Source organism: Engraulis encrasicolus, chromosome 1 (assembly GCF_034702125.1).
Source record: "Engraulis encrasicolus isolate BLACKSEA-1 chromosome 1, IST_EnEncr_1.0, whole genome shotgun sequence".
Lineage (NCBI taxonomy): Eukaryota > Metazoa > Chordata > Actinopteri > Clupeiformes > Engraulidae > Engraulis > Engraulis encrasicolus.
Genome location: NC_085857.1, coordinates 21,844,228 through 21,856,727, shown reverse-complemented (window position 1 = coordinate 21,856,727; position 12,500 = coordinate 21,844,228). Strand labels below are relative to the sequence as shown.

The following is a 12,500-nucleotide window of genomic DNA, read 5'->3' as shown; positions in this document are numbered from 1 at the left end:
CTCATGACCAAATCAAGTAGTTTTTGAATTTGAATTTGAGAAGAGTGATGGGAAATTGTAGGAGACAACACAGTACATGGATTCAGTGTGTGTGACGAGAGGGTTACACTAATAGACGACAAGACAAAAGAAGGATGGGGCTGGGGGGGAGGGGGGGGGAGTGGAGGAATGAGACTCAAGTATATGCATGGGTTGTAGAAAATTGTATCAGTGACATTACCGGAGAGAGTAGAGAGAGAGAGGTTCCATTGGCCCATTGTTTCCGGGTTCTATTATTGCAAGGGGAGGGGGGGGGGATCCCCCTTTAGGCAGACCTAGGCAGACCTAAGGACTGTTCTATTCAAAGCTAGGAGCATTATGACATGGCCCTTTAGGCAGACCGGAACCTGGTCATGTTAGGTGCCCATAGCAACCTATTATATTGGCATATCTCTATATAATTAAAGAATCTCTTACATTACCATGAGATGCACTGCACTGGGAACTGCACTAGGAACTGCATTGGAAACTGGACTGGAAACTCTGGAAATTCTGAGCTACAACTAGGAAGTCAAGTTGTCCCTTGATGCGTCTGACTCTCTATGAGAACTTTCTAGTCTACAGCACCTCCGTTTTATACAGTAGAGCGTCAGTATCATATGAAAAAGAGTAAAGGGTGAAGAGGATGGAGAGGAGAGCTTTTGAGATGAGGAAGAATGTAAGAGAAGAGAAGAGAAGAGGAGAGGAGAGGAGAGAAGAGAAGAACACAAAAGAGAAGAAGAGAACACAAAAGAGAAGAGAAGAGAAGAGAAGAGAAGAGAAGAGAAGAGAAGAGAAGAGAAGAGAAGAGAAGAGAAGAGAAGAGAAGAGAAGAGACGAGACGAGACGAGACGAGACGAGACGAGATGAGGAGAGAAGAGAGAACTTGAGGTGAGGAGATGAGGAGAGAAGAGAGAACTTGAGGTGAGGAGATGAGGAGAGTATAGGCTAGAGGACAGGAAACTGAAGTGGAGATAGGAAAGAGAATAGGGGATGAGGATGAGAGATGAGGAGAGAGAGATGAGGAGTGAGAGATGAGGAGAGAGAGATGAGGAGATGAGGGGATGAGGAGAGAGATGAGGAGAGAGAGATGAGGAGAGAGAGATGAGGAGAGAGAGATGAGGAGAGAGAGATGAGGAGATAGAGATGAGGAGAGAGAGATGAGGAGATAGAGACGAGGAGAGAGAGATGAGGAGAGAGATATGTAGAAAGAGAATAACTTTTCAGAGTACAAGGGGAAAGACAGGAAGAGAAAATGAGAGTGTTTACCCCAAGATGAAAGGAGCATAAGCCAAGCCAGGGGCCTGGACAAGCAAAGGATCTGAGAAGGAGCAGACCCTGCAGGAGTATGTGTGTGGGGGGCCGTGTGTGTGTGTGTGTGTGTGTGTGTGTGTGTGTGTGTGTGTGTGTGTGTGTGTGTGTGTGTGTGTGTGTGTGTGTGTGTGTGTGTGTGTGTGTGTGTGTGTGTGTGTGTGTGTGTGTCGGTGTGTGTCGGTGTGTGTCGGTGTGTCGGTGTGTTTCTGTGGGTGTCGGTGTGTGTGTGTGTGTCTTTGTGGGTGTCTGTGTGTGTGTGTGTGTGTGTGTGTGTGTGTGTGTGTGTGTGTGTGTGTGTGTGTGTGTGTGTGTGTGTGTGTGTGTGTGTGTGGTTTGTCAGTGAGAGAGAGAGAGAGAGAGAGAGAGAGAGAGAGAGAGAGAGAGAGAGAGAGAGAGAGAGAGAGAGAGAGAGAGAGATGGAGTCCATGTGAGTCTTGTCTGTGGTGTAGAATATGAGTGCCTGTGAGGGTCTTGAAGCATATGAGTCTGTCTATTGGTGGTGTATGACTGTCTGTGATAGTGTGTGTGTGTGTGTGTGTGTGTGTGTGTGTGTGTGTGTGTGTGTGTGTGTGTGTGTGTGTGTGTGTGTGTGTGTGTGTGTGTGTGTGTGTGTGTGTGTGTGTGTGTGTGTGTGTGTGTGTGTGCGTGTGTGTGTGCGTGTGTGTGTGCGCGCGCGTGTGTGTGCGTGCATGCGTGCATGCATGTCTGTTGATGAGTGTGTGCCACCTGGCTGTAACCCACCTGTTCGTGGTGCTCGATGCCCATGCTGATGGTGTTGATGAGGATGGCGATCATGATGCCCCGGTTGAAGTACTTGCTCTCCACGATGCCCCAGAGCTTGAGGCGCACCTTCATCCACACCGCTCTGCACCAGCCATTGCACGATCGGCCCCCCGCGGCGGCGGCGACTTTCCCATCTCCGCCTTCCGATTGGTCGGCCTTGCCGTCCGTCTCCCCGCCAGCACCCGCCCCCTTGTCCCCATTGGTTGGGTTGTCTCCGCCGGGAACCGCCCCGTCGAGGAGGGCCACGGTGGCGGAGCAGTAGGGGCAGGGGTCGGTGTTGCTGGATGGGGTGGTGGTGGTGGTGGTGGTGATGTCGGTGGGGTTGTCTGAAGAGAGGACGATGGCCTCGGGCTTAGAGCAGTGTGGACACCTGGATGCTGGTGGGGTGGGGAAAGAGGGAAAAGGGGGTTAAAGAAGGGAACAGAGGATGAAAAGAAAGCAGTGAGTAGAGGAGACAGCAGAATAGAGGAGAACAGATAACAAGAGAGAAGAGAGGACAGGAGAGGAGAAGAGAAGAGAAGAGAAGAGAAGAGAAGAGAAGAGAAGAGAAGAGAAGAGAAGAGAAGAGAAGACCTTTAAAATGCCTTTATTATCGCCATTCCCCGATCATACATTAGCACAGTACAGCCACTGCCCAAACAGACCAATCCCCCCTATATATTCATAATCAGTTCCCCGTTCTCCCAAACCTCACACAACACACCCCCACACACCAAATGTTTGAAAATTTCTCCAAATTTCCATTTCTCATTGACCAAGTGATAGTACATGTATTCCACAGTGATGCGACTTTTAGCCATTCCCAAAAAACAGCAGGGGTCCACAAACTAAGGCCCGGGGGCCGGATGCGGCCCGCCATGTCCCTTTTTCCTAACCTTTCCTTGCTATTTTTACATGGTTAATAGAAATTGAAAGGAATACCTGTGGTATTTCAAATTGAAAAACATGTGAAGTACTCACTTATTTTGCAAATCACTTGTAATGCTGAACTATTTTGTGCTAGAAATTATGGCTATAACAGGCAGGGGCCTAGTATACAGCCCACATGATTGATCCCGGCCCATGGTCACAGTCAGGAACGATAATGTGGCCCCCAGAGATAAAAGTTTGGGGACCCCTGCTCTACACAGTAAATGTTGCGGTGTTAATTCAACACTTAGAGAGTTCATTTAAGTCCAGATGATGTCAAATCAACTCTATGAGTGTTAAATGAGCACTGCAGAATTTACTGTGTACAGACACCAGGTTCAGCATGTTCTGCTTGCGGGTCAGCAAAATAGCCAACTTTGCCACGCCTAATAGAAAATTTACCAGACAGACCTCCTTGACATTTGCATTGTATTTAGGCCCACTAATGAAAAGAGATTCCGAGAACCCCTCTCCAAACCCTCCCAACGCCCCCCTGAGCCACTGAAAAAGACCTCCTAGCCTCTCACAACGTGAAAACAAATGGGTTATAGACTCCTCCTCCCCGCAGAATGGAGGAGAAGAGAAGAGAAGAGAAGAGAAGAGAAGAGAAGAGAAGAGAAGAGAAGAGAAGAGAAGAGAAGAGAAGAGAAGAGAAGAGAAGAGAAGTGGAAAATAGACAAAAGATGAGAGAACAGAACAGAAGAGGATGGATAATAGAAGATAATAGAAGTGAAGTGAAGAAATTACAGGAGAAAGAGTTGATGAGAATGTGATGAGAAGAAGACGTAACAAGAAGAGAATGTAATGACAAGAGATGAGAAGAATATAGCGGAGAAGGGGAGAAATTAGAAGAAATGATGACAGAGAAGATGGTTAATAAGAAAACGGGGGAGAAGCAAAGATAATAGAAAAGAAGAGAAAAAAGCGAGGGAGGAGAAGAGAAGTTGTTTTAATGGGCGTCTAATGAAGACTATATAGGTGAATTCACTGCAATGGTGCGTGCTGCACTAGTGTTCATTTTCCCCCTCATTCATATTTAATGAGGTGCGAGAGGACCTGTTTATCATCATTGAAATGACAGTCGTTAAAAAAAAAAAATGAGTATGTGCAACAGGCAATCTGGGGTTTGAAGGAAATAAAACCTCCTACCTCCTCTGCCACACTCGTTTTCTGTTTTCTCTCTCTCTCTCTCTCTCTCTCTCTCTCTCTCTCTCTCTCTCTCTCTCTCTCTCTCTCTCTCTGCATCTCATTATACTGTAATTGAGTTTTGCTTGCTTATTCTTCTTTTCTTTTCTCCAGCTTTGATTGAGTCCGCTTTCTGCCCTCCTTCCTTCCTGTGTGTTTCGTACTCCCCTACTCCTTTGACATAATTGGTTTCCCATCCACTTCCCACTCCTAGCCCCCCATCTTACCTTCTGCCCCAGTCAGCCCTTTCTTCCTGTCTTCTCAAATACTCTCTCTTCTCATCTTTTCCTGGTTGCTCTGCTCTGCGATTCCCATCTCACCCCATACTATCTCCACACTGCTATCCTCATATTCCCTTTCATCCCGTCACTTCTCAAATCCCTCTTTCTCTTTCTTCATCCTGTCCATTTCGTCTTCCTTCACTCTCTCGTTTCCACTTCCACACTGGCCTTCCCTCTTCTCTTCTCTGCTCTTCAATCTCTCTTTAGCCCCCTCCATTACCCTCAACTCTCTCTTCTCGTTGCCACTTCTTTGGTCTTCAACAGTTCTTTATTTCACCCGTTCCCTGCCCCCCACAACACAGTCTCACACACACAGCTTCATTATATGCCAAAGGGACATCTACAGCAGGGGTGGGAAACGTTTTTCATTTGAGGGGCCACTTCACAGCAGGCTTGTACGAAATTCCGAATGGAAAGAATTTCAATTCAAAGTAATGCCATAATACGAACACTAGGTGGTGGTGTTCTATGTACTTTCAATGGGTGGTGTAGATTAAATTAAAAGAAATTCAAGGTAATGGCACCACCTAGTGTTCGTATTATGGCATTATTTTGAATTGAAATTCAGTCAATTCGAATTTCGTACAAGCCTGCTTCAAAGTCCGCCAAGGGCCGTACTATGAACACAAACCAGGATTCCCCCCTGCACTTTAGGCTAATACCAGAGAGAGTAGAGAGAGAGAGGTTCCATTGGCCCATTGTTTCCGGGTTCTATTATTGCAAAGGGAGAGGGGGGGAGATCCCCCTTTAGGCAGATCTAGGCAGACCTAAAGACTGTTCTATTCAATGCTAGGAGCATTATGACACGCCCCTTTAGGCAGTCCGGAACCTGGTCACATTAGGTGCCCATAGAAACCCATTATGTTGGCATATCTCTATATACTTAAAGAATCTCTGCTAATACTGAAGGCGGTCAACTTTACAACAGACCCCACCTTCAGTCCCCTGAAAATATAACTTAGAAACTACATTTGCAATACAATTAAAACATTTCTTTACAAACCATTTCATGTGAAACTGCATAATATTAAAATAGGGCCGTAAACGTTCCTTAAGACATAGGTCCCCCAATGAGATTAGACTGAAAATGATCCCCTTTATCTTGTGACAAATCCTTATGGTCCAAACCTATTTTGTTTCTATTTATAATTTGAAGGCATTTTGTCAGCTTCAACGTTGGCATAGTTATTGCACTTTGCCTTTGTAGGGCAGTGTAGCCCAAACAGACCCTGCGCCAGAGATTTCAGGGGGTGCACGAAATTTTGTTTGTGTTGAGGTTGTGACTAAAATTCAGCTAGCTAACATTCTAATTAGGCAAAATTAAGACCAAATTAAAAGATATTTTGGTCCCCATTTAAAGGTATTGAGGTATTGAGTCTCAAGCAAGAATCATTGTAATGAATCACTTAAATCATTTTTTAGTGCGTATAAATGTGTAGACGTTTGGGTTGGGGGTGCTCGGTATATCTTGGACACAGGTAAGGGGGTGCGTTAAGAAAAAAAGGTTACCTTTAGCCCTTTTCCTCTGTCCAAGGGAGGCTTTAAAGGAATGTGTAGGCAAATGCCTTGGGCCAAGCCAACTCCCCTGAACAGCTGGGGCCCCCAGATCAATTGGCCATATGCCAATCCTTGATAAAAGTAAGGATTTGAAGGGCCCCCTAGCTAAATTTGCCTTGAGTCCCCAAATGGCTAAACCTACCCCTTACCTCTGTCCTCAACCTAACCCCTACCTCACCTCACCCCACCCAATCCCATTCCATCGCTCCAACTCACCCATCGGGATCTGCCGCAGGCGTTCCCTCTCTCCACCGTTCACGTTGGCCCTCTCCACCACCACCGGTTGTCCCCCTCCGCACCCCACCTCTCCCCCATCCCCAGTTTCACCTCCACCAACACCACCAACACCCACCACACCCCCAGCCACCCCCTCCCCCTCCCCCTCCACCCCAAACCCAATCCCATTCCATCCCATTGCTCCAACTCACCTGTCTGGATCTGCCGCAGGCGTCCCCTCTCTCCGCCGTTCACGTTGGCCCTCTCCACCACCGCCTTTCCCACGCACTGCACCTCTCCTCCACTTCCACCAACACCACCCACCACACCCCCAGCCACCCCCTCCGCCTCCATCCCCATTCCAGCCTCAGGCACAGCCAATCCTTCCCTGCCTCCTCCTCCTCCTCCTCCTCCTCCCCCTTCTCCTCCTCGTCCTCCGCATGGGCAGTCCAGGAGGCGCTGGAGGGCGGCGCAGGTGCGTCGGCGGGCCTTCCGCAGCACGTGGCACAGCAGCTGGAAGAGCTCCTCGTAGCAGTCGCCCGGCTCGGCCATGGAGGCCATGGTGCTGGAGGACAGGCACGCGGCGCGCTGCTCCTGCATCAGCTGGTGCTCCCGCTGCTTGGTCTCCGAGAACTGGGTGGCGATGACCACCAGGCACAGGTTGATCATGAAGAAGGAGCCGATCTGGGGGAAGAGGAAGAGGAAGAGGAAGAGGAGAAGGAGAAGGAGAAGGGGAGAGTGAATCAGGTGTGTGTGTTGAACCAGGCACAGGTTAATCATGAAGAAGGAGCCGATCTGGAGGAAGAGGACGAGGAGGAGAGAAGAGGAGAAGGAGAAGGAGAAGGGGAGGAGGAGAAGGAGGAAGAGGAAGAGAGGAGAGGAGAAGGAGAAGGAGAAGGGGAGAGGAGAGTGAATCAGGTGTGTGTGTTGAACCAGGCACAGGTTGATCATGAAGAAGGAGCCGATCTGGGGGAAGAGGAAGAGGAGGAGAGAAGAGGAGAAAGAGAAGGAGAAAGCAGAGTGAATCAGGTGTGTGTCTGTGTGTATGTGTATGTGTGTGTGTGTGTGTGTGTGTGTCGGTGTGTGTGTGTGTGTGTGTGTGTGTGTGTGTGTGTGTGTGTGTGTGTGTGTGTGTGTGTGTGTGTGTGTGTGTGTGTGTGTGTGTGTGTGTGTGTGTGTCAGTGTGTGTGTGTGTGTCGGTGTGTGTGTATGTGTCGATGTATGTGTGTGTGTGTGTGTGTGTCCGCGTGTGTGTGTGCGCGCATGTACAATGACATATGGGTGAAAGTCTGAGATGTGTCAATCCCTCTGATCAGAGAATTCACTAGAATGTGCACTCTCTAAAATCAAATTCGCACAACCAGCAACAGAATCAACTGTGTGTGTTTGTGTGTGTGTGTGCATGCGTGTGTGCGTGCCTGCGTGCGTGCGTACATACGTGCATGCGTATGTGTGTGTGTGTGCATGCGTGTGTCTGGTGTGTGTGTGTGTTTGAGAAGAGAGGTAGAGGGCAAGGGGACAGGGGAGTGACGCGCTAGAGGAATCTAGGAAATCCCTTCCCTAATAAATAAGTCAGGAGCACCACCAGTCACGGGAACCCAAGACAGACAACAAGGTAATGATGTAGTGCAGAGGAAAGATGAGAGAGAGAGAGAGTGAAAATAGAAACACAAAAAGAGAATATATAGAGAGAAAAATCGTGGGAGAGCTGGTTGAGAAAGTGGGGGTTGAGAAAGAGACAGCAATAAGTGACAGAGTAGCAAACAGAGAGAGAGAGGGATAGAGACTGAAAAGGGAAAAGAATGGGGAGAGAGATGAATGGGAAGATAAATACAGATAGAGGTACAGAGAAAGAAAGAGTGGAGAGAGAGAAAAAAAAAGAGAGAGAGAGAGAGAGAGAGAGAGAGAGAGAGAGAGAGAGAGAGAGAGAGAGAGAGAGAGAGAGAGAGAGAGACAGAGACAGAGAGACAGAGAGACAGAGACAGAGAGACAGAGAGACAAAGGGAGAAAGAGATGGCATGAATAGCAATGAAAACTAGAAATGCATTCTCACAGAAAATGCTGGAAGCGGGCTTGCCTTTTGGGGCAGAGATGAAACAAAGTACTATTGAGAAAACAAAGCTAAAAGAAATCTTGGAAAAACTCCATCCACCCAGTCAGAAGTTATGGGCCAAACAATTCAGCCATCTTGGATTCAGCCATCTTAAAAGTGTTGTAGCTCTGCGTTTTGGGGATATACTAAATGACATAGATGGTATTTTAAGTTGGCTAAGGAACACTGCATATGATATAATTTTGAAAATCAACATGGCTTCGAGCGGGATTAGAACTCACAACCTCCATATCTGTAATCCAACCCCTTTGCCATTGATATTAAATGACATACAATACATGATATTTGAAGTTGGCTAAGGAACACTGCATATGATATCATTTTGAAAATCAACATGGCTTCGACTGGGGTTCGAACCTCCAACCCCCATATCCCTAATTCAGCACATTTGCCATTCATACAAAATGACATACATGGCATTTTAAGTTGGCCAAGGAACACTGCATATGATATAATTTTGAAAGTCAACATGGCTTTGACTGGGATTCGAATCCCCAACCTCCATATCTGTAATCCAGCACATTTGCCATGCATACTAAATGACATACATGGCATTTTAAGTTGGCCGAGGAACACTGCATATGATGTAATTTTGAAAATCAACATGGCTTTGACTGGGTTTCGAACCCCCAACCTCAATATCTGTAATTCAGCACATTTGCCATCCATACTAAATGATATACATGGCATTTTAAGTCGGCCAAGGAACGCTGCATATGATACAATTTAGAAAATCAACATGGCTTCGGGTGAGATTCGAACCCTCAACCTCTATCTCTCTAATGCAGCGGCATGCATTACCACTAAGCCAAGCAGCTAATTGTCATGCATAGTCCAGCAAGACTATATTACATTGCATTGCAGAGCTGAACAATAGACTTCTAGAATGCTTGCTCGCACCTGCTCGTTAAGAATAGAATCTTGAGACAGTGACAGTTGAAATGGAACACTTTATTGGCTGCACCTGTTCTGATTGACTGTAATGGCAGTTAGTATTGTCCTCTAAGCAGAGGCCAGAATGAGAATGAGTTTTTTGTCTTTACAACATCGTTGTAAAAAAACTAAAAGGAGTTGGCACGTGTCCTTTTCACAGATCGGAGTCATGCTTGTGATCTCTCTAACAGTCTTTAAATGAAGTTTATAGGTTAAATTTTTCAGGCACAAATGGACCTCCGTGTGGGACATGCGCTGATCTCTTGAAAAATGCACTTTTCCAAAGACTGGGATTCTCCATAGAGCCAAGTCTGTTTTTTTTACAAACCTGCCATTTAAAAAGTATTGGGAGTTGGGAGATGAAACTTTGACAATTTGGAGATATCCCATAGAGCTCGCTAACAACGCGTCAACTAAACTTCTAGGTGAAAGTGTTGATGTTTTATGACTGAAAAAGCCTCCTACACTCTAATCTCTAGAGTGGCGGAACTTTGGTTCATGGAGGTTCCACCACTATTTTCAATGGGGACCCAGGCTTTCACAAAATCGCCAAAAACGGGAAAACGACAAGAGACACGGAAAAGCCTATTAGTATACGCGATCTCCAAGCCGAGCCGGTCGTTTTAGTGTTTGAACGGTGTCTCTATCTCGAAAGGCCTAGGAGGAGATCCCTGCACAAGACCAATAATAAATAATGAAACAGGACTTAGAGATTACTATAAACGGGCCTTGCTCTGCAAGGGCCATGCTCTGCATGGTCCTTGCTCCGCAAGCCCGCTTAATATGTAGAGATAGAAAATGGAGAATAGAGGTAGCAAAGAAAGTAATGAGAACAAGAGAGGGAAAGACAACACACGGAGAAATGAAAACAAAAGCTAGAAATAGAGAGAAACAGACAGAGTATGATAAATACATGAGAAAGCTAGGTTGTATTATTAAGCAATAGAGGAATAGGTCAAATGAAAGAGAGAAAGGCTGAGAGAGAGAGAGAGAGAGAGAGAGAGAGAGAGAGAGAGAGAGAGAGAGAGAGAGAGAGAGAGAGAGAGAGAGAGAGAGGAGAGAGAAAGGCAATGAGAGAGAGGGGGGGAGGGAAGACAGCGGGTTTGTGAAAGAAAGACAGAAAGAAAGACAAAGAAAGAAAGAAAGAAAGAAAGAAAGAAAGAAAGAAAGAAAGAAAGAAAGAAAGAAAGAAAGAAAGAAAGAAAGAAAGAATGAGGCCAGGAGCAAAAGAGAATGAGCAAGGGGAAAACGTGAGGAAGTGACCTCCAAAAGGGAGTGACGGATCACTTTTCTCCTCTTGCCCATCGGGCAACAAGACAAACTACTGCAGTTTATCCCCACAGATCCAATCGATACTCACAGCCACTGAGAGATGCGGGGAAAATGCCCCACTAACTGGGCCTCCCTGGGTTTGTTATCCAACCTCGGTTCTCCTGGGCCACTCTACAGCACTTCCAAACCCACAGGCAAGACCGATCAGCCCAAAGGTCCGCCGCTGTACTGTTCGTGGACTCTAACTACGAGTGATAGTTGTGTAGTTCGTGGTACAGTTCTTCAGAATTGTATTCATTTATTCATTTTACTGGTCCTCTCTGGGTTTGTTATCCTCAGTATTCTGGGACCTCTGCAGCATTCCCAAACCCACAGACAGAGGAGTCAAAAGAAAGAGTAAAAGTAAAAGTACAAGAAGAAACTGTCATTCCAGCACAGGTAAATTATCCGAGTAACCAGTAGACCTATGTCCTACTTGTTTTACCATCAGCTGAGTCTACGCTGGTTGGATCAAGTTTGTGGTGGGTTCTTGTTAGATTTTTAGTCTTTTTCAGTAACAAAACAGTAAACCTATCTCATTAGGTACAATGCAACAGCTATGTAATGTCATGGGCTAGTGTTGTACAGGTACTTACACCATGATGAATTTATATTAACTTTCACTTTTGACACCTCTGCCCACAGGCAGGCTGACCAGTCAGACCCAAAAGTCCAGCTCTACTTAAGGCTCATAACTCCACATGATTCATCTTCCAGAACAGCAGTTTGACAGAATTGTATTCATTTTTTTTATTGAGCTGGCTCTCTCTGGGTTAGTTATCCAACCTCAGTACACCTGGTCCTCTCCAGCTCTTCCAAACCCACAGACAGGCCAAAAGTCACACACAAGTCTGCAGCAGTAGTGAAGATTCATAGCTCGCTGTAGTTCTTTTCCAAATTACAGATGTGTGATACCACTTCTTAATGTTTCAAAGCATTATTTTTAATGCATCAGACAGTTCTTCTCCTTCTAACCCACAGGTACAACCAGCCAGATCAAAAGTCCAGAGCTGTACATACGCCATGCGTAGACTCATAAATCTGAGTGAATATTGTGTGACACCTCAGAGTGCTGTGAATGCTTGGAACAGTTCTCCAGAATTATACATTATTCATGAAATTGGTCCTCCCTGGGTATATTATGCTTTGTACCTCAGAGCCATGGGCAACACTTCCAAACCGTGCAGACTGACCAGTCAGACCCAAAAGTCCAATGCAGTAGTAAAGATATAGCTCTCACTCTGCCTTTTCAGAGTTCTTCTTCCCGCTATCTTTTATTATTGAAAACGTAGTTATTTTACTGAGCCTCTTTGGATTTGTTGTCAGTGTTGCCAGATTGGGTGGTTTCCGCCCAATTGTGCTTAGGAAGGCCGTCTGCGGGTAAAAATGGGCCAAAAGGGCATTTGGGCAGGGTTTTTTTTGCACATTTTTGGGCATAGAAATCAATAGAATTTAGTTCAAGTTGGGTGGGATTTATTCCTTCCAGGCAGATTTTGAGCACATTTTGGGCTGGAAATCAGTCTCATCTGGCAACCCTGTTTGTTATCCTGGGTACCTCTGAGCTTTTGCAGCACTTTCAAACTCACAAGCAGATGAACCAGTCATACCCAAATGTCCAACTCTTTTCAGCACATTTCTTCATAATTTCAAGGTATTCATTTATTTTATGGTTACTCTCTGGGCTCTGGAGCCTATCCTTTGTACCCCTGAAGACTGAAGACTCCTCAGATTATTTGTCAATCATTTTGTGTGGAAATTCAGAATGTCAGACTGTTCTTGAGAGTTTTAATTACTTTTTTCATTTACTTTTTTTTCACTGGACCTCTCTGACTTTTCAAATGATCCACATACAGGTGGGCTGATCACACCCAACATCCAGA

At 46.0% G+C, this 12,500-nt stretch overlaps 1 protein-coding gene across 1 annotated transcript in view; it reads right to left on the bottom strand.

Moving 5' to 3' along the window:
* The window catches only part of LOC134456583 (voltage-dependent T-type calcium channel subunit alpha-1I-like), a 401,906-nt gene that overhangs the window by 182,429 nt on the left and 206,977 nt on the right, over positions 1-12,500 (bottom strand). The window contains exons 9-10 of the mRNA XM_063207987.1: positions 6,704-6,947; positions 2,074-2,492 (exon numbers count right to left, since the gene is read on the bottom strand). Coding sequence (XP_063064057.1) covers positions 2,074-2,492; positions 6,704-6,947 — 663 coding nt within the window. The remainder of the gene's footprint in view (positions 1-2,073; positions 2,493-6,703; positions 6,948-12,500) is intronic.